At 33.2% G+C, this 20,449-nt stretch overlaps 1 protein-coding gene across 4 annotated transcripts in view; it reads right to left on the bottom strand.

Moving 5' to 3' along the window:
* Nucleotides 1-20,449, bottom strand: part of LOC143071912 (sodium/calcium exchanger 2-like) — a 129,394-nt gene that overhangs the window by 19,241 nt on the left and 89,704 nt on the right. For all 4 annotated transcript variants that reach the window (XM_076246591.1, XM_076246588.1, XM_076246590.1 and 1 more), the window contains 6 exons: nucleotides 19,692-19,820; nucleotides 17,179-17,341; nucleotides 15,455-15,572; nucleotides 12,910-13,039; nucleotides 9,265-9,279; nucleotides 4,130-4,220 (listed from right to left, as the gene is read on the bottom strand). In XM_076246591.1, the coding sequence (XP_076102706.1) occupies nucleotides 4,130-4,220; nucleotides 9,265-9,279; nucleotides 12,910-13,039; nucleotides 15,455-15,572; nucleotides 17,179-17,341; nucleotides 19,692-19,820 (646 nt within the window). The remainder of the gene's footprint in view (nucleotides 1-4,129; nucleotides 4,221-9,264; nucleotides 9,280-12,909; nucleotides 13,040-15,454; nucleotides 15,573-17,178; nucleotides 17,342-19,691; nucleotides 19,821-20,449) is intronic.

Genomic DNA, 20,449 nt, shown 5'->3' on the forward strand with positions numbered 1-20,449 from the left:
CAAAATCATATTTGCCTCAAATCATCGGAAAATAAGAACGCTTCACAACATTGACTTTCTGACAGGCATCAAACTTTTGGTCTACTGACATCATTAAAATATAAATAGATATAAGAAGATGTGGTCTGAGTGCAAACAAGACAACTCTCCCATCTTTTATCAAACATTTAAGAAGACAGTATTTCATTGGGTTATTTTGTTTCAGCACACAGAATTTAACTTTGCTAAATGCAGATGTAAATCAAAAGAGATGTAGGGTAAAGGTAAAGTAAAGTAAACAACCTTAAAGCATAATAAATATGGAAAGATCAGGGGCAACTTAGGGTCTACAACAAGACAAGTGATTTGATTTGATTTGATTAAGCACTGCTTACGGGCCATTTTGTGGCGGCCAGCCATTATTGATGGAGGAAGTCAGAATGCAAGGAGAAAACCATGGATCTTCAATAGAAAAACTAACAATCCTAGTCAATTAAGATTGGAGTCAAGTGCACACACAGTACCAGGGTTCAAACTCACAACCTCAGTGTTGACTGGCTAGTGATTACAGTAGTGACTACTTAGACCACTAGGAAGCCAAGGCCCCACAAGACAAGTGTTAAATGTCAAATAAAATCTGAGAGAAGAATCCTATAACTCTTCAAACATAGCTCTACAATAACAACATGAAACTAGAGGCTCTCAAGAGTCTGTATCGCTCACCTGACTTTACTTGGGTTTTTGAAATTATATAAAAAAAGAAAAAAATTGGCTACAAAGTAACAACACTTGGCCAGCACTTCAAAAGGAAAGGAACAAACATGTTTGGTTTCATTCAATTCAGTGGTTCTCTATAAAAAGAAATTTGTATGTATTTTTCATAGTGTCCTATGTTAAACTAAGTCCCCAGCTGGGGGCCATCTTGGATGATGGATCAGCTACAAAGTAACAACACTTGGTCAGCACCCCATAAGGAACATTCATACAATGTTTGGTTTCGTTCCATTCCGTGGTTCTCTAAAAGAAGTCATTTGTATGCATTTCTCGTAGTGTCCTATGTTAAACTAAGTCCCCTGTTGGCTGCCATCGTGGATGATGGATCAGCTACAAAGTAACAACACTTGGTCAGCACCTCATCAGTGATGATGATGACACATTCATGCTATGTTTGGTTTCATTCCATTCAGTGGTTCTCTAAAAGAAGTCATTTGTATGCATTTTCCATCGGGTCCTATGTTAAACTAAGTCCCCCCGCTTGCGGCCCATCTTGGATGATGGATCCGCTACAGAGTAACAACACTTGGTCAGCACCTCATAAGGAACATTCATGCTATGTTTGGTTTCATTCCATTCAGTGGTTCTCTAAAAGAAGTCATTTGTATGCATTTCCCGTGGTGTCCTATGTTAAATAAAGTCCCCCTTTGGCGGCCATCTTGGATGATGGATCGGCTACAAAGTAACAACACTTGGTCAGCACCCCATAAGGAACATTCATGCTATGTTTGGCTTCATTCCATTCAGTGGTTCTCTAAAAGAAGTCATTTGTATGCATTTTCCATAGGGTCTTATCTAAACTAAGTCCCCTGCTAGTGGCCATCTTGGATGATGGATCGGTTACAAAGTAACAACACTTGGTCAGCACCTCATAAGGAACATTCAGGCCATGTTTGGTTTCATTCCATTCAGTGGTTCTCTAGAAGAAGTTCAAAATGTGAAAAGTTAACGACGACGACGACAGACAAGTGATGAGAAAAGTTCACTTGGCCCTTTGGACCAGGTGAGCTAAAAATAATCACAATTTCTAATTTTAACCCATGAACTACTGTGTGACAACACTTTTTAAGTTGCTTAAAAAATCAAGAATATGAGTAGGAGTTTTACATTACAGATAAAAGAGTCAACTTTATGTTTAAGTAAAATTTGGAAGATATTTTACTATAATAAAAGTACAAGTGCGACTGTATTTTTTTGGTCAAACAAGTTTTTGCAGTTTAAGATAATTTTCTTGTTTTTTTTTTATAAAGACAAAAAAGAACCCTTTTAAAATCTCCCTAAGCATGAGGTTCGTGTCTAAACTATCATCTTACAGCTAGTGCTTCCAAAAATAGAACAAAAAATATAACTATAAAACTTTCATATGTACATAATTTGTCACATCTACGTATTCAGTGGGTGTTTATTCTAGTGTACACCAAGCCATTGTACCTACCTGCACCTGTTTTAGGGCCAACTAAAAAGTATAAAAGTAACTAAATAGTCAATTTGGTCAACCCATCAAGATTTTCTCAATCCTATTATTCAATGAAATAGATCAAGAGAAACCACATGCAGTCAAATTACTGTGAAAAACAGTTGAAAGATAAAACAAGGTCATTGTTGAGACAAAATGTACATGACAGACTGACAATATGTCCCTAATAAGACATTGATATACAATTTATTGACAAACAAGTGAAACAACTAGCTACTGCTCACTGATAATACCCCCTCCCGGCCAGGAAGTTGTTACCTGATGAATTTCACTGTATAGCTAACTTTTTAAATCCTGAAACCAAATTTCAGAAATCCTTACGAAGTTGGCTTCATCAATTTGTTAAAAAAGTATTTTGTAAAAAATTTCAAAAAATTGAAAACAAAACAAAAACAAACAACCCAAAAACAACAATTTTAAATAAAGAATGTTATTACCTTAATCATCAGAGATTAAAAATTTGTTTTTAAATCTTCTGATTAATTAAATTTTTGATGGCCAATTTAGTTCTGACAATCTAGCTGAAGTTTAATCAATACACTAAATTGAAGTAATTTAAAAAGCCAATTATCTCTAAAGACCATTTATAAGAATTACTTTCAAGCTTGGCTTCACATTTTATCTATTACTGACACTAATGTCTAAAAAATCTGTTCTAAATCAAATCTATCACAAACTTCCTTAAAAATCAGATGACTTTCTTACTTCCTGGTTGAGAGTTAACTTGCACTGCAGCCAGAGTTTGCTTTTATTGTGCAATAAAAAATTTCCCACTTTTCATGCACTGTTTGATAATCAGACAAAACATTAATGAAGTGACAAGTGTTGGAATGGAGAGAAATTAATGAAGGTAAATGATTACAACTATAAATACTACAGTAGAGGTGGACTGGTATCTAAGGAGAAAGAATTAATAACAAGAATGTGTCCATAGTACATGGATGCCCCACTCGCACTATCATTTTCTATGTATAGTGGACCGTGAAATTGGGAAAAAAACTCTTATTTGGCATTTAAATTAGAAAGATCATATAATAGGGAACATGTATACTAAGTTTCAAGTTGATTGGACTTCAACTTTATCAAAAACTACCTTGACCAAAAACTTTAACCTGAAATTTGCACTATCATATTTTATGTTCAGTGAACCATGAAATTGGAGTAAAAAATCTAGTTTGGCATTTAAATTAGAAAGATCATATAAGAGGGAACATGTATACTAAGTTTCAAGTTGATTGGACTTTCACTTCATCAAAAACTACCTTGACCAAAAACTTCAACTTGAAGCGGGACAGACAGACAAACAGACGGAAGGAAGGACGGCTGAATGGACACACAGACCAGAAAACATAATGCCCCTCTACTATCGTAGGTGGGGCATAAAAACATGAAACTATACAGGTTTATAAGGAAAATGAAACTTCAAATAACAAGGTGATGTGCAGAGGTGGTCAAGGGAAATAAGAAATAAAATTTTAACCTTGATCAATGAACCATGTAAATAAGGTCAGTTAGATGAATCCTTACATGCAGACATGTATTAATCTAAAAGTCATCTATTTGTTTTTTATGAAAGAGTAAATGAGGTCATTGATTGATCCTTTCTTACTGTGACACTATAAAATAAGTACTATGACCAAGGAAATGTATGGGAAAGACTCAGAAAGTGGTTTATACACAACATGTTACTAACTTTTGGAACTAAAGTGTTCTCTTAAATTACTATTGTTGAATTAGACATTGGCTTCACAGAACAACTTACTTTAATAAATTCCTTTTTTTAATACACCGTAGCAACATTGTTGTAAAAAAAAAATTATTTTATATTTTGACCATTTACCTATTGACACATGATCAATTGTCCAGTATACTGAGATAGAAACATATCTTGTTACCTACCTTTATTTATATGACAGACACAAGTAGCTGTCTTTCCTACTTTAGCTCCAACTGACGGATTCTTAATGGTCACAATAAAACTCTTGGAACCCTGCAATAAATAATATACAAAATCTACAATTTACTTGAATGAAAAAGAGGAAAATAGTAGCTAAAACTTTGTTCTGAAGAATGGATCTATAGATGTACCAAATTTATAAATTTTTAGCTATAGTGCATTATATAAAACATATGCTTGTGAGCTGCATCAATGTTTGCTTAAATTTTCTTCATTTGCTAATGGGAATAATACATAAAGAAATTTATCCCTTATTATTTTTTCTAAGATACTTTTTTATTATATTTTTGAGTGTTAGTATATAGTTATGTTATAAAATGAACTGACAGTTCAGTAAAAATGCAGTATTTTCACAATATATTCTGTGATAGTGATGTTTAAATTGTAGCGGAAACGCAATTGCCTAAAGTGAAAGTTAAGAACATTTATTTTTCTTGTTCTGAGAAAATAAATAAAATCAGTGATCTGATTTCATAATCAACTTATAATAATATAACGGTACATTTTTTCTGAAACATTGTGAAAGTGTTATATTTCAATCTAGTCATCAAATTTATCATGCCAAATAGCAATTTCGATTAGTCAAACCTTTAAAAAAAGAACTTCACCAATCAAATTTCATAAATTTTGAAAACCCAATTTGAGTATTATTTGAAAATCTTCATATTGAAAGGGAGCTTTATTTAACAACTGATCTTGATTTTTATTCAAAAAATTAAATATCAGTATAGGCATAGGATACCTAACTTCTGTATAGCTTATTTAAACAGAACAAAGACAGATAAAAATAAACTAGAAGCGATAAAGAATGCCAGACAGACAAATAGACATATTAACAGAGAAAGATCAAACTATAAAGGAGTATCATTAAAAAAATCATTAATCTTAAATATAACTTTACTAAAATTAGTTAAAATTGAATCTGGAAACTATTCTTCAAAATTCTGGAAGAAAAAAAACATAAATAAGGTTCCTAAACTGTAATTTGTCTGAAGTGAAAGTAACTGAAGCTTTAACTTCATTAATTCTACCATCTTATAAACATTTTCAGTAAACTTACAGGGTAATCAGGCAAACAATTTTATTGAGTCACAAATATGGAAAGAAATTTCTATAGAAAAAGCTGGTGAACTAGGCATAGTTCTGAAAAGGAAATATAAGCAGCTAGCTGTCATTAGCAGTTTAAAATAAAGGTGACTGCAAGAAATAAGAACAATTTCCTTTGTTTGTTTTAAAAGTAAAAAAACACTAGTAAGCAAAACTAGAGGCTCTAAAGAGCCTGTGTCGCTCACCTTGGTCTATGTGCATATTAAACAAAGGACACAAATGGATTCATGACAAAATTGTATTTTGGTGATGGTGATGTGTTTGAAGTTCTTACTTTACTGAACATTCTTGCTTCTTACAATTATATCTATAATGAACTTTGCCCATTAGTAACAGAGAAAAATATTTGGTAAAAATTACATAAATTTACCAAATTAATGAAAATTGTTAAAAATTGACTATAAAGGGCAATAACTCCTTAAGGGGTCAATTGACCATTTAGGTCATGTGGACTTATTTGTAGATCTTACTTTGATGAACATTATCGCTGTTTACAGTTTATCGCTATCTATAATAGTATTCAAGATAATAACCAAAAACAGCAAAATTTCTTTAAAAATTACCAATTTGAGGGCAGCAACCCAATAACCGGTTGTCCTATTCATTTGAATATTTCAGGGCAGATATATATTGACTTGATTGACAATTTAACTCCTTGTCAGATTTCCTCTAAATGATTTGGGTTTCAGAGTTATAAGCAAAAAACTACATTTCACCCCTGTTCTATTTTTAGCCGTGGTGGCCATCTTGGTTGGATGGCCAGGTCATCGGACACATTTTTCAAACAAGGTACCTCAAAGATGATTGTGGCCAGGTTTGAATTAATTTGGCCCAGTAGTTTCAGAGGAGAAGATTTTTGTAAAAGATAACTAAGATTTACGAAAAATGGTTAAAAATTGACTATAAAGGGCAATAACTCCTAAAGGGGTCAACTGACCATTTCGGTCATGTTGACTTATTTGTAGATCTTACTTTGATGAACATTATTGCTGTTTACAGTTTATCTCTATCTATAATAATATTCAAGATAATAACCAAAAACAGCAAAATTTCCTCAAAATTACCAATTCAGGGGCAGCAACCCAACAACAGGTTATCCGATTCATCTGAAAATTTCAGGGCAGATAGATCGTGACCTGATAAACATTTTTACTCCATGTCAGATTTCCTCTAAATGTTTTGGTTTTTGAGTTATAAGCCAAAAACTGCATTTTACCCCTATGTTCTATTTTTAGCCGTGGTGGCCATCTTGGTTGGTTGACCAGGTCACGCCACACATTTTTTAAACAAGATACCCCAAAGATGATTGTGGCCAACTTTGGATTAATTTGGCCCATTAGTTTCAGAGGAGAAGATTTTTGTAAAAGATTACTTAGATTTATGAAAAATGGTTAAAAATTGACTATAAAGGGCAATAACTCCTTAAGGGGTCAACTGACCATTTCGGTCATGTTGACTTATTTGTAAATCTAACTTTGCTGAACATTATTTCTGTTTACAGTTTATCTCTATCTATAATAATATTCAAGATAATAACCAAAAACGGCAAAAATTTCCTCAAAATTACCAATTCAGGGGCAGCAACCCAACAACAGGTTGACCGATTCATCTGAAAATTTCAGGGCAGATAGATCTTGACCTGATAAACATTTTTACCCCACATCAGATTTCCTCTAAATGCTTTGGTTTTTGAGTTATAAGACAAAAACTGCATTTTACCCCTATGTTCTATTTTTAGCCGTGGCGGCCATCTTGGTTGGTTGACCAGGTCACGCCACACATTTTTTAAACTAGATACCCCAAAGATGATTGTGGCCAACTTTGGATTAATTTGGCCCACTAGTTTCAGAGGAGAAGATTTTTGTAAAAGATTACTTAGATTTATGAAAAATGGTTAAAAATTGACTATAAAGGGCAATAACTCCTTAAGGGGTCAACTGACCATTTCGGTCATGTTGACTTATTTGTAAATCTAACTTTGCTGAACATTATTCCTGTTTACAGTTTATCTCTATCTATAATAATATTCAAGATAATAACCAAAAACGGCAAAAATTTCCTCAAAATTACCAATTCAGGGGCAGCAACCCAACAACAGGTTGACCGATTCATCTGAAAATTTCAGGGCAGATAGATCTTGACCTGATCAACATTTTTACCCCACATCAGATTTCCTCTAAATGCTTTGGTTTTTGAGTTATAAGCCAAAAACTGCATTTTACCCCTATGTTCTATTTTTAGCCGTGGCGGCCATCTTGGTTGGTTGACCGGGTCACGCCACATATTTTTTAAACTAGATACCCCAAAGATAATTGTGGCCAAGTTTGGATTAATTTGGCCCAGTAGTTTCAGAGGAGAAGATTTTTGTAAAAGATTACTTATATTTATGAAAAATGGTTAAAAATTGACTATAAAGGGCAATAACTCCTAAAGGGGTCAACTGACCATTTCAGTCATGTTGACTTATTTGTAAATCTAACTTTGCCGAACATTATTGCTGTTTACAGTTTATCTCTATCTATAATAATATTCAAGATAATAACCAAAAACAGCAAAATTTCCTCAAAATGACCAATTCAGGGGCAGCAACCCAACAACGGGTTGACCGATTCATCTGAAAATTTCAGGGCAGATAGATCTTGACCTGATAAACATATTTACCCCATGTCAGATTTCCTCTAAATGCTTTGGTTTTTGAGTTATAAGCCAAAAACTGCATTTTACCCCTATGTTCTATTTTTAGCCGTGGCGGCCATCTTGGTTGGTTGACCGGGTCAAGCCACACATTTTTTAAACTAGATACCCAAATGATGATTGTGGCCAAGTTTGGTTCAATTTGGCCCAGTAGTTTCAGAGGAGAAGATTTTTGTAAAAGTTAACGACGCCGGACGACGACAGACGACGGACGACGGACGCCAAGTGACGAGAAAAGCTCACTCGGCCCTTCGAGCCAGGTGAGCTAATAAAAAGTTAAGTATCACTCAGAGAGAGAATTCTATTGTATCCTCTTGTCTGTTTTTATCCCCATATCAATATTTTAGTGTGTATATGTGTGTGAAAATTAATGTATTGAAATTACATTTAAACAATATGCATGCAAACTTGTATTATCAGTAACTAATGCATGCTTTTAATCAACTTAACAATAAAGTCAAACAATAGTTAAAGCAATCATCTATTCATATTCTAAAGCATCAAACACAAAACTGAAGTGAATACCGAGTCCATTTTATACATATATTGACAAGAATAATTAACATGACCAAAAATCAAAGGAAAACAATATTCATGTATTTAATCAGAACATTTGGGAAAAAAGACATCATTTTTAGAATAGAGGCTTATGTCTATATAGTACAGTTGGCCAATGTCAGCAACTGATATTTTGAAATGGCATAGATTACCAACATATCTAAATAAGTTTTGCAGGTGTAAAAATTAAGGTACATGACCTTTTGATCAAGCATAAAACTAAAAGCAACAAAAAAAACTGGGTTCAAAAGCAGTAGAAGAAATTTTCAACAAGGTAAAAATAAGTAGTAAAATGCAAAATTGATGAAGTAAAATAATTAAAAAAAAAACTGATAAAACTGCAGTATATAACATCAACTTTTATCTATAATCAATTGATTTTTAATAGAAAAATCCTTTCTTTTTGAAGATGTACATTCAGTTACAAGATGCTAAAGAACAAAATGTGAAATATTTTGTATGTGATGGATTGCATGAGAAGCTAATTCAAGCATTTGTTTTTATTCAGATAAAATATTAACTAAAGAGTTAAAAAGAAATGCAAATAAATAAAAAATAATCAAGGAGCAATTTAGTTCATTTTCAACATATAAATTCTACTTTAATTATCAACAAATATTGACTGGAATCTTACTAAAATATCTCATGTCAAACTTTAAAAGAAATTTGTTGAAAAAGAACAATTACTACTCCTTCTTACAGAAAGTGAAAATGTTACCTGGCCATGTTCAAACTAGACAAAAACATAAAATCTCATCACAAACACACACAAACAACATGTTAATATTCAAACAGTATATTTTCCTCAGGAATAAAACCCTTCAAGTTAAATATATTTTTGTCATGAATAAAACCCTCCAAGTTAAACAAGGACTGTAGAATTTACATCAGTATAATTTTATATTGCAGTCTACCATACATTATTTTTTTTATTCATACTAATTACAATATTGTTCCTAGAAGTGGACAATTCAAGGTGACCTGCTTCTGTAACTAGAGGCTCTAAAGAGCCTGTGTCGCTCACCTTGGTATATATGAATATTAAACAAAAGAAGCAGATAGATTCATGACAAAATTGTGTTTTGGTGATGGTGATGTGTTTGTACATCTTACTTTACTGAACATTCTTGCTGCTTACAATCATCTCTATCTATAATGAACTTGGCCCAGTAGTTTCAGTGGAAAATGTTAGTAAAAATTTACAAATTTTATGAAAATTGTTAAAAATTGACTATAAAGGACAATAACTCCTTAGGGGGTCAATTGACCATTTCAGTCATGTTGACTTATTTGTAAATCTTACTTTTCTGAACATTATTGCTGTTTACAGGTTATCTCTATCTATAATAGTATTCAAGATAATAACCAAAAACAGCAAAATTTCCTTAAACTTACTAATTTAGGGGCAGCAACCAAACAACGGGTTGTCCAATTCATCTTAAAATTTAAGGGCAGATAGATCTTGACCTGATACACAATTTTACCCAGTCAGATTTGCTCTAAATGCTTTGGTTTTTGAGTTATAAGCAAAAAACTGCATTTTACCCCTATGTTCTATTTTTAGCCGTGGTGGCCATCTTGGTTGGATGGCCGGGTCACCGGACACATTTTTTTAACTAAATACCCCAAAAATGATTGGGCCAAGTTTGGATTATTTAACCCAGTAGTTTCAGAGGAGAAGATTTTTTGTAAAAGATTACTAAGATTTACGAAAAATGGTTATAAATTGACTATAAAGGGCAATAACTCCTAAAGGGGTCAACTGACCATTTCGGTCATGTTGACTTATTTGTAAATCTTACTTTGCTGAACATTATTGCTGTATACAGTTTATCTCTATCTATAATAATATTCAAGATAATAACCCAAAACAGTAAAATTTCCATAAAAATTACCAATTCAGGGGCAGCAACCCAACAACGGGTTGTCCGATATATCTGAAAATTTAAGGGCAAATAGATCTTGACCTGATGAACAATTTTACTCATGTTAGATTTGCTCTAAATACTTTGGTTTTTGAGTTATAAGCCAAAAACTGCATTTTACCCCTATGTTCTATTTTTAGCCGTGGCGGCATCTTGGTTGGTTAACCAGGTCACCGGACACATTTGTTAAACTAGATACCCCAATGATGATTGTGGCCAAGTTTGGATTAATTTGGCCCAGTAGTTTCAGAGAAGAAGATTTTTGTAAAAGATTACTAAGATTTACGAAAAATGGTTAAAAATTGACTATAAAGGGCAATAACTCCTAAAAGGGTCAACTGACCATTTTGGTCATGTTGACTTATTTGTAAATCTTACTTTGCTGAACATTATTGCTGTTTACAGTTTATCTCTATCTATAATAATATTCAAGATAATAAACCAAAACAGTAAAATTTCCATAAAATTACCAATTCAGGGGCAGCAACCCAACAACGGGTTGTCCGATTCATCTGAAAATTTCAGGGCAGATAGATGTTGACCTGATGAACAATTTAACCCCCGTGTCAGATTTGCTCTAAATGCTTTGGTTTTTGAGAAATAAGCCAAAAACCGCATTTTACCCCTATGTTCTATTTTTAGCCATGGCGGCCATCTTGGTTGGTTGACCGGGTCACCGGACACATTTTTTAAACTAGATACCCTAATGATGATTGTGGCCAAGTTTGTTAAAATTTGGCCTGGTAGTTTCAGAGGAGAAGATTTTTGTAAAAGTTAACGACGACGGACGCAGGACGACGACGGCGCGGGACGCCGGACGCCAAGTGATGGGAGAAGCTCACTTGGCCCTGTGGGCCAGGTGAGCTAAAAAAGGAGGGATCATTTTTTTAAAAAGAATTATAAGCAATTGATAGGTCAGGTTACAAAATTGTAAATTTTAGAAAAGCAATTTTTGACACTCCGATACCTATACAAATAATAAGTGACTAGAGGCTCTAAAGAGCTTGTGTCACTCACCTTGGTCTATGTGAATATTAAACACAGGACGCAGATGGATTCATGACAAAATTGTGTGATGGTGATGTGTTTGTACATCTTACTTTACTGAACATTCTTGCTGCTTACAATTATTTCTATCTACAATTAACTTGGCCACGTAGTTTCAGAGGAGAAGATTTTTGTAAAGGATTACTAAGATATACGAAAAATGGTTAAAAATTGACTATAAAGGGCAATAACTCCTAAAGGGGTCAACTAACCATTTCGGTCATGTTGACTTATTTGTTAATCTTACTTTGCTGACATTTATTGCTTTTTACAGTTTATCTCTATCTATAATAATATTCAAGATAATACCCCAAAATAGCAAAATTTCCTTAAAATTATCAATTCAGGGGCAGCAACCCAACAACAGGTTGTCCTATTCATCTGAAAATTTCAGGGCAGATAGATCTTGACCTGATAAACAATTTTACCCCTATGTCAGATTTGCTCTAAATGTTTTGGTTTTTGAGTTATAAGCAAAAAACTGCATTTTACCCCTATGTTCTATTTTTAGCTGTGGCGGCCATCTTGGTTGGTTGGCCGGGTCACGCCACACATTTTTTAAACTAGATACCCAAATAATGATTGTGGCCAAGTTTGGTTTAATTTGGCCCAGTAGTTTCAGAGGAGAAGATTTTTGTAAAAGATTACTAAGATTTACGAAAAATGGTTAAAAATTGACTATAAAGGGCAATAACTCCTAAAGGGGTCAACTGACCATTTCGGTCATTTTGACTTATTTGTAAATCTTACTTTGCTGAACATTATTGCTGTTTACAGTTTATCTCTATCTATAATAATATTCAAGATAATAACCAAAAACAGCAAAATTGCCTTAAAATTACCAATTCAGGGGCAGCAACCCAACAACGGGTTGTCCGATTCATCTGAAAATTTCAGGGCAGATAGATCTTGACCTGATGAACAATTTTACCCCGTCAGTTTTGCTCTTAATGCTTTGGTTTTTGAGTTATAAGCCAAAAACTGCATTTTACCCCTATGTTCTATTTTTAGCTGTGGCGGCCATCTTGGTTGATTGACTGGGTCATTGGACACATTTTTTAAACTAGATACCCCAATGATGATTGTGGCCAAGTTTGGTTAAATTTGGCCCAGTAGTTTCAGAGGAGAAGATTTTTGTAAAAGTTAACGACGCCGGACGACGACAGACGACGGACGCCGGACGCCAAGTGATGAGAAAAGCTCACTTGGCCCTTCGGGCCAGGTGAGCTAAAAATGTATTTTAATAGCCCTATTTACTACAAACAGCCACAGAAAGTCCATGCAAAGACTATATGATTTTTTTTTTATGCAATGAAAAATTCGCTGCAAATAAGGACAGAAATTGAAGCCATTAAACAACATTGATGATGGCCTATATTCAGTTTTAGTACCTTAGCCTCTTTGTTAACTTTGACATCAATAGTCTTAAACTTTTCTTGATGTTTGAATTCTATATGGGAATGGTCTACAGCTACATAATCATTCTCCTTCAAACTCTCTCCTCCAACTGCCGTCACATCACTGAAATAACAATAGAGAGTTAATTGACAAATAATATATATGTTAAGACTCGGATCGACGTCCGACCTCTAATTGACGTCCATTCCTCAAATCGACGTCTAAATCGGATGTCATATTCACAAATGGATGTCCAATATTTTGATACTCTAATCAGACGTCATGCATTGCTAAAATGATGTCAGATTGATTGTAGTCTTCTTTAATCCGTGTTCAATATCCAGATATAATAAATTACTAGATTTAATTTGCACTTATACATATACATTTTTTTCAATCAGAAATAGTTAACGTGAATATCAATGTTTAACTTGATTCATGTCGTGGACTTTTATAGACTTTGTGGTATGGGTTTGATCATTGTTAAAAGCTGTATGGTTTATATAAAACCAGGTTTAATCCACCATTTTCTCCATTTGAAAAATGCCCGCACCAAGTCAGGAATAAGTCAGATGTTGTTCATTCCGTTGATGTGTTTTATCATTTGATTTTGCCATTTGATTCAGAACTTTCTGTTTTGAAATTAAAGTTTTCCTCGGAGTTCAGTTTTTTTGTGCTTTTTTTTTTTATTATTGCTCCCATCCACTTTATTTGAACTCTGGTGTATATATATTTTGTCCCATGGGAAATAATACCACATCTCCTTATTTTTATGTAAATCAAAAAATTGATATCACAACCTGTTTACATACTTAGTCTAATATGTAATAAATAAAAAAAAAAAAAAAAAACAACATTTTTTAAAAATTAGATCTTATTTGTCACACATATGTTTAAAGGTCTAAGGTTTCAGTTGCTATCAGTTCAGTTCAATTTTGTATTCTGTGCCCAAAACAGACGTTGTATAGAGAGGCTAAAAAGAGGACATCGATTGAGAATGCCAAAATATGGACGTCTATTAGATAAGCCTAAAATTGGCCGTCGATTTGTAATGTTATTTAATTGTAACGTTACATTTGGACGTCGATTTGAGACCGGACGTCGATCTGAGTCTTACATATCTGTTAAAGGTTTTCAGCAGATTAACAGATTAATCTTTAATGGGTATACGTTAAAGGTTTTCAGCAGATTTATCTTTAATGGGTATATGTTTAAGGTTTTCAGCAGATTTATCTTTAATGGGTATATGTTTAAGGTTTTCAGCAGATTTATCTTTAATGGGTATATGTTTAAGGTTTTCAGCAGATTTATCTTTAATGGGTATATGTTAATGGTTTTCGGCAGATTTATCTTTAATGGGTATATGTTTAAGGTTTTCAGCAGATTTATCTTTAATGGGTATATGTTTAAGGTTTTCAGCAGATTTATCTTTAATGGGTATATGTTTAAGGTTTTCAGCAGATTTATCTTTAATGGGTATATGTTAATGGTTTTCGGCAGATTTATCTTTAATGGGTATATGTTAATGGTTTTCAGCAGATTTATCTTTAATGGGTATATGTTAATGGTTTTCGGCAGATTTATCTTTAATGGGTATATGTTAATGGTTTTCTGCAGATTTATCTTTAATGGGTATATGTTAATGGTTTTCGGCAGATTTATCTTTAATGGGTATATGTTAATGGTTTTCTGCAGATTTATCTTTAATGGGTATATGTTAATGGTTTTCGGCAGATTTATCTTTAATGGGTATATGTTAATGGTTTTCTGCAGATTTATCTTTAATGGGTATATGTTAATAGTTTTCGGCAGATTTATCTTTAATAGGTATATGTTAATAATTTTTGGCAGATTTATCTTTAATGGGTATATTTTAATAGTTTTTGGCAGATTTATCTTTAATGGGTATATGTTAATGGTTTTCTGCAGATTTATCTTTAATGGGTATATGTTAATAGTTTTCGGAAGATTTATCTTTAATGGGTATATGTTAATGGTTTTCAGCAGATTTATCTTTAATGGGTATATGTTAATGGTTTTCAGCAGATTTATCTTTAATGGGTATATGTTAATGGTTTTCAGCAGATTTATCTTTAATGGGTATATGTCTTCAAGTTGCTATCATCTGTAGTAGTGTTTACATCAATTACAGGGTGGATAGTTGTGTTTACATCAATTACAGGGTGGATAGTAGTGTTTACATCAATTACAGGGTGGATAGTTGAGTTGCCTCTTGGCAGTCATATCAAATCTCCTTAAATTTTAAACTGATGAATTAAATTAATCTATTATACATTTAATTCTATTTCATAGACTGTATTCTTTCCTCTTTTTGGCTTATCAATTAAATCAAGATTGTTTAATTTATGCTTATTAATGTTTTTCAACAGTTCTTTTTTAAATATTTTGTGATATTTTTCAGAAGATTTTTCAAGGTCTATCAACCATGATAGCAGTGTGATCTACCAAAGCCTAGCTTAAGTTATCTATAAAATCTGTAAGAATACCAACAGATTTATATTAAAGACAATCACTTACTGTGTACTATATTCCAATGTAACCTTTCCATCATAACCCTTTTCCCTGATAATTTTAACCGTAATCTTTCCATCTTTTGCAAAAACATGACTGTCTTGAAACTGGAACTCTCCAGGTGCTGAAACAAAGATATAGACGAGATAAAATCATGATTAAACATAAACATTAATTATACTGAATATTAATAATGTATTTATAAAATCTATTTTTTACATAAATAAGAGATTTATTATTGCGATTTTTGCATAAAAATTATATACAACAATCCACATGCTGAAATGTCACACCTGTTTTACTTTTATTTGAATTCCTGTTGAAAGTCTGTATTATGAAGATTTTACTACAAGTATCACATAAACTGATTAATGATCCATGAAAATGTGGTCACAGTCACATGAACCATGCCAGACAAACAGGTACACCTAACAATCTTTCCATATACCATATAAAGGTGTCCTATCACTTATACTATTTGAGAAACAGATCAAACCAAATGTTGATAAACAATGAAAATGAGGTCAAGTTAATATGAACCCTGCCAGACAGACATTTACACCTTACAATCATTTCACACAACAAATAGGTGGCCCTTTTGCAAATATACCAAACATTGAATTAACATATTGCTTAAAATATGTGAGAAATAGACCAAACAACAAAAACTGAACATTGTCCCAAAAAACCATGAAAATGAGGTCAAAGTCAGATGAAACCTGCCAGTCTGGAATGTACACCTTCATTGCATAAAAAACAAGAGGCTCTAAAGAGCCTGTGTCGCTCAACTTGGTCTATGTGCATATCATAAATAAAGGACACAGATGGATTCATGACAAAGTTGTGTTTTGGTGATGGTGAGGTGTTTGTAGATCTTACTTTGCTGAACATTCTTGCTGCTTACAATTATCTCTATCTATAATGAACCTATGCATCTATCCCAATAGTAAAAAAAATTTAGTATAAAGGGCAATAACTCCTTAAGGGGTCAATTGACCATTTTGATCATGTTGAATTTTGTGTAGATCTTACTTTGCTGAACATTACTGCTGTTTAAAGTTTATCTCTATCTATAATAATATTAAAGATAAAAAGCAAAAACGGCAAAATTTCCTTAAAATTACAAATTCAGGGGCAGCAACCAAACAACGGGTTGACTGATTCATCTGAAAATTGCAGGGTAGATAGATCTTCACCTGATTTACAATTTTACCCCATGACAGATTTGCTCTAAATGCTTTGGTTTCAGAGATATAAGCCAAAATCTACATTTTACCCCTATGTTCTATTTTTAGCCATGGCAGCCATCTTGGTTGGTTGGCCGGGTCACTGGACACATTTTTAAAACTAGATACCAAAATGATGATTGTGGCCAAGTTTGGTCAAATTTGGCCCAGTACTTTCAGAGTAGAAGATTTTTGTAAAAGTTAACGACGACGGACGCCAAGTGATGAGAAAAGCTCACTTGGGCCAGGTGAGCTAAAATAGAGTGGCCTTTTGCTTATACTATCTGAAATAGACCATCCTTATAATACCTATCAATACTTCATTACAAGGATTGATTGATTGATTGTTTAACACCACTTTTAATCACCACTTTTTATTGGTGGAGGAAGCCATCGTGCCCAGACAAAACCATGAACTTTGATAGGAAAACTGACAATCCTAGTCAATTAAGATTTTAGTTGAGTGCACAAATTCATTACAAAGTAAATATTTCTGTATATTACCATCATCATCTACAATGTTAACTCTACCAACACTAGGATCACCAATTCCTGCTCCTGAGGATGGATTTTTCAGAAGGATAAAGAAATCTGCATTCCCTGTGTACTGATTGTCTTGAATGATTGGTATTGTAACTGTTTTCTTATACTCATTTTCTGCAAATTTCTGAAAATATTATGTTAAGACATGTTGGTACATTTGCTTTTCATATATTACTGCCATCAAAAGCAGAAAATCAAAAATAAACTATTAACACAGATATATGTCTTGGCGTTTTGCTATTTTGATAATGCAAATGTTGAAATTAAAATAACAATACAATAACATTTAAGTTATGCAAATATTGCAAGTCATTGTATGACTGAAGGTACAGGCTAAGGCTAAACAATCTCCATGGAATTCAGTTGTACAAATGCTAATACAAATGCATACCAAAAACCATTACCTTTAAACAAACCTAAACACAAACATTAACTTGTAAATCATGTAAATGAACCATAATAAAGGGGTGGGTTTTATAATCTCCATGGAAATGAAACTTGCAAATATTTGCATTTGTATACAAAATATCAATGACTTAAAAATTAGTGGTTCATTTTAAACTGATCTAATCACAAACTAATGCATTTAAACTAAGCATATTTACAAAGTCAATAAACCGTGACTGAGGGGTAATGACCAAATATTCTCCAGGGAAATGACATGTGCTAATGCTTATACAACTGCATATTAATTATCATTGACGTACGACAAACAGTTCCCCTTAAACTGACATAATAACAATCTAATATATGAAAACTAAGCAAAAATTTCGAAGTCAATAGAACATGACTGAGGGGCGGGACCAAATAATCTCCATGGAAATCAGATATGCCAATGTTTATACAACTGCATACCAAATATCATTGACCACTAATGGTTCCATATAAACTGAACTTATCCATGTAAACCAAGCAGTTTCAAAGTCAATAGACCACGACTGAGGGGGCAGGGCCAAATATTCTCCATACTTTTGATATGTGCCAATGGTAATTCATTTGCATACCAAATATCATTGACCTACCACTAGTGGTTCATCATAAAAGAGGGACGAAAGATACCAGAGGGACAGTCAAACTCGTATATCGAAAAATAAACTGACAACGCCAAGGCTGAAAATGAAAAAGACAAACAGACAAACAATAGTACACATGACACAACATAGAAAACTAAAGAATAAGCAACACGAACCCCACCAAAAACTAGGGGTGATCTCAGGTGCTCTAGAAGTGTAAGCAGATCCTGCTCCACATGTGGCACTGTCATGTTGCTTATGTGATAACAAATCCGGTAAATAGTCTTAATTTCAGTAGGTCACATTCATTAAAGGGAAGGGGATTGTAGTTACGACGTAAGGAACATATCCAATATCATTTGTGAAACAGTTATTCCATAACAGTCAACCAACTCGTGATGGCGTCCGTTAAATTTACGAAGGGATGATTTCAACTTCCCCATTTGGAACTCTTGGTTTAATAGCTACCTTGTGAGTAGCAACCCTCTATCAAGAAAATCATGATAGGAAATGCAAGCACGGGAATATCATCAATTGGGAGATACATACCCCGTATGCAGGTGCTGCTGGAATGTTGCTACTTAGAAATGGAAATTTCACAATTGGAAAGCTGAAATCATCTCTTTTGTTGTAAAGTTTTGTTTTCAACCGACCCTCATTAGCAATTTCTAGATGTAAGTCAAGATATGAGGCCGACTTAACTGTATCTGTAGTATCCTTTATCTCTAGTTCGATGAGATAGGTGCGTTCCACATAGTCACCAAATTTTGAATTATTTAGAGAAAGAACATCATCTATATAGCGGAAAGTAGAGTTAATGTGTACAATTTGGAGTTTAGTATGGTGTTCATTATCACTGAACCAGTATATTTTTGTTTAGGGGCCAGCTGAGGGACGCCTCAGGGTGCGAGAATTTCTCATTGCATTGAAGACCTGTTGGTGACCTTCTGCTGTTGTCTGCTCTCTGGTCGGGTTGTTGTCTCTTTGGCACATTCCCCATTTCCATTCTCAATTTTATTAAAGAATATCGCTAACTTCTTATCTTCCTTTCTGAGAAGTTCCTGTATGAAGTCAGCCTCATAATAATAAAGAAACAAGTCGGCAAGAAGAGGGGCACAATTTGTTCCCATTAGAATGTCGACAGTCTGTTGAAAAGCACGTCCTCTGAACGTAACAAATATGGTGTCAATCAAGAAATAACTAGACCTAATCACAGACTTATACATTGTTGACGTTGCTGTGGTATATTCACATCACTACTTGTATAAAACAATAAGTTGTACTCACCAGAGTTCCACTGGTATATTTACATCACTTCTTGTATAGGAGGATAAGTTGTACTCACCAGAGTTCCATTGGTATATTTATGTCACTACATATATAGAACGATAAGTTGTACTCACCAGAGTTCATCTGGTATATTTATGCCACTATATATATAGGACAATAAGTTGTACTCACCAGAGTTCCACTTGTATATTTGAATTTACTTCCTGCTTTAGCTGATCCTTCTCTCGTTTCATATTCTACACTGACATCTTTAAACTTTTGATCCACTGCCGTTTCATTCATCATTACTGTTTGTCCATTCTATACACATTAACAATAATCAATAATTTAGTCTTACAGTTTAAACATGCAATTGGTTGTATTATCTAAAATATTCCAATGGTACAAAAATGCATTTTCAAAACACTTCTACAATTTATTGAAATCTTTGAATGCTTCACAGTTCATTCTGGACATGATTCTTGAAAATGTTTATTTTTTTTTTTTTTATTTTTTTATTTTATGTGTTGTTTTTAGTAGAAATTTAGTATTGAAATATGAAATTGATCATTTTCATCCAAAATATGGTAAAATCAAACTAAAAAACTTGAAAAGTGAGACATGAAGGTGTATAGTTTTCTTTGCATATTTCCAGAGAGCATATCAAGATGAATTTGAGTCAAAATTTCTAGGGAAAATCAATTGAAAAGTAAGCCCTTAGTAGAACATTTTAATTATGAGGTTTGCAATCAGTGAACACAGATATAAATAACTTTTACTAAGTGATACTCTATGTATATCTGGTAACTTATTTACCGATACTAAATTAGAATTTGTATGTTGAAAATGATTATTTATGGCTTTATTATTTGACTACTGATTTAGTTATGTATCCCCAAAAGACTTATATTACTCATTAATACTATAGTATAGGAAGTTATTTTCGTTCA

Source organism: Mytilus galloprovincialis, chromosome 4 (assembly GCF_965363235.1).
Source record: "Mytilus galloprovincialis chromosome 4, xbMytGall1.hap1.1, whole genome shotgun sequence".
In the NCBI taxonomy this organism is placed as follows: domain Eukaryota; kingdom Metazoa; phylum Mollusca; class Bivalvia; order Mytilida; family Mytilidae; genus Mytilus; species Mytilus galloprovincialis.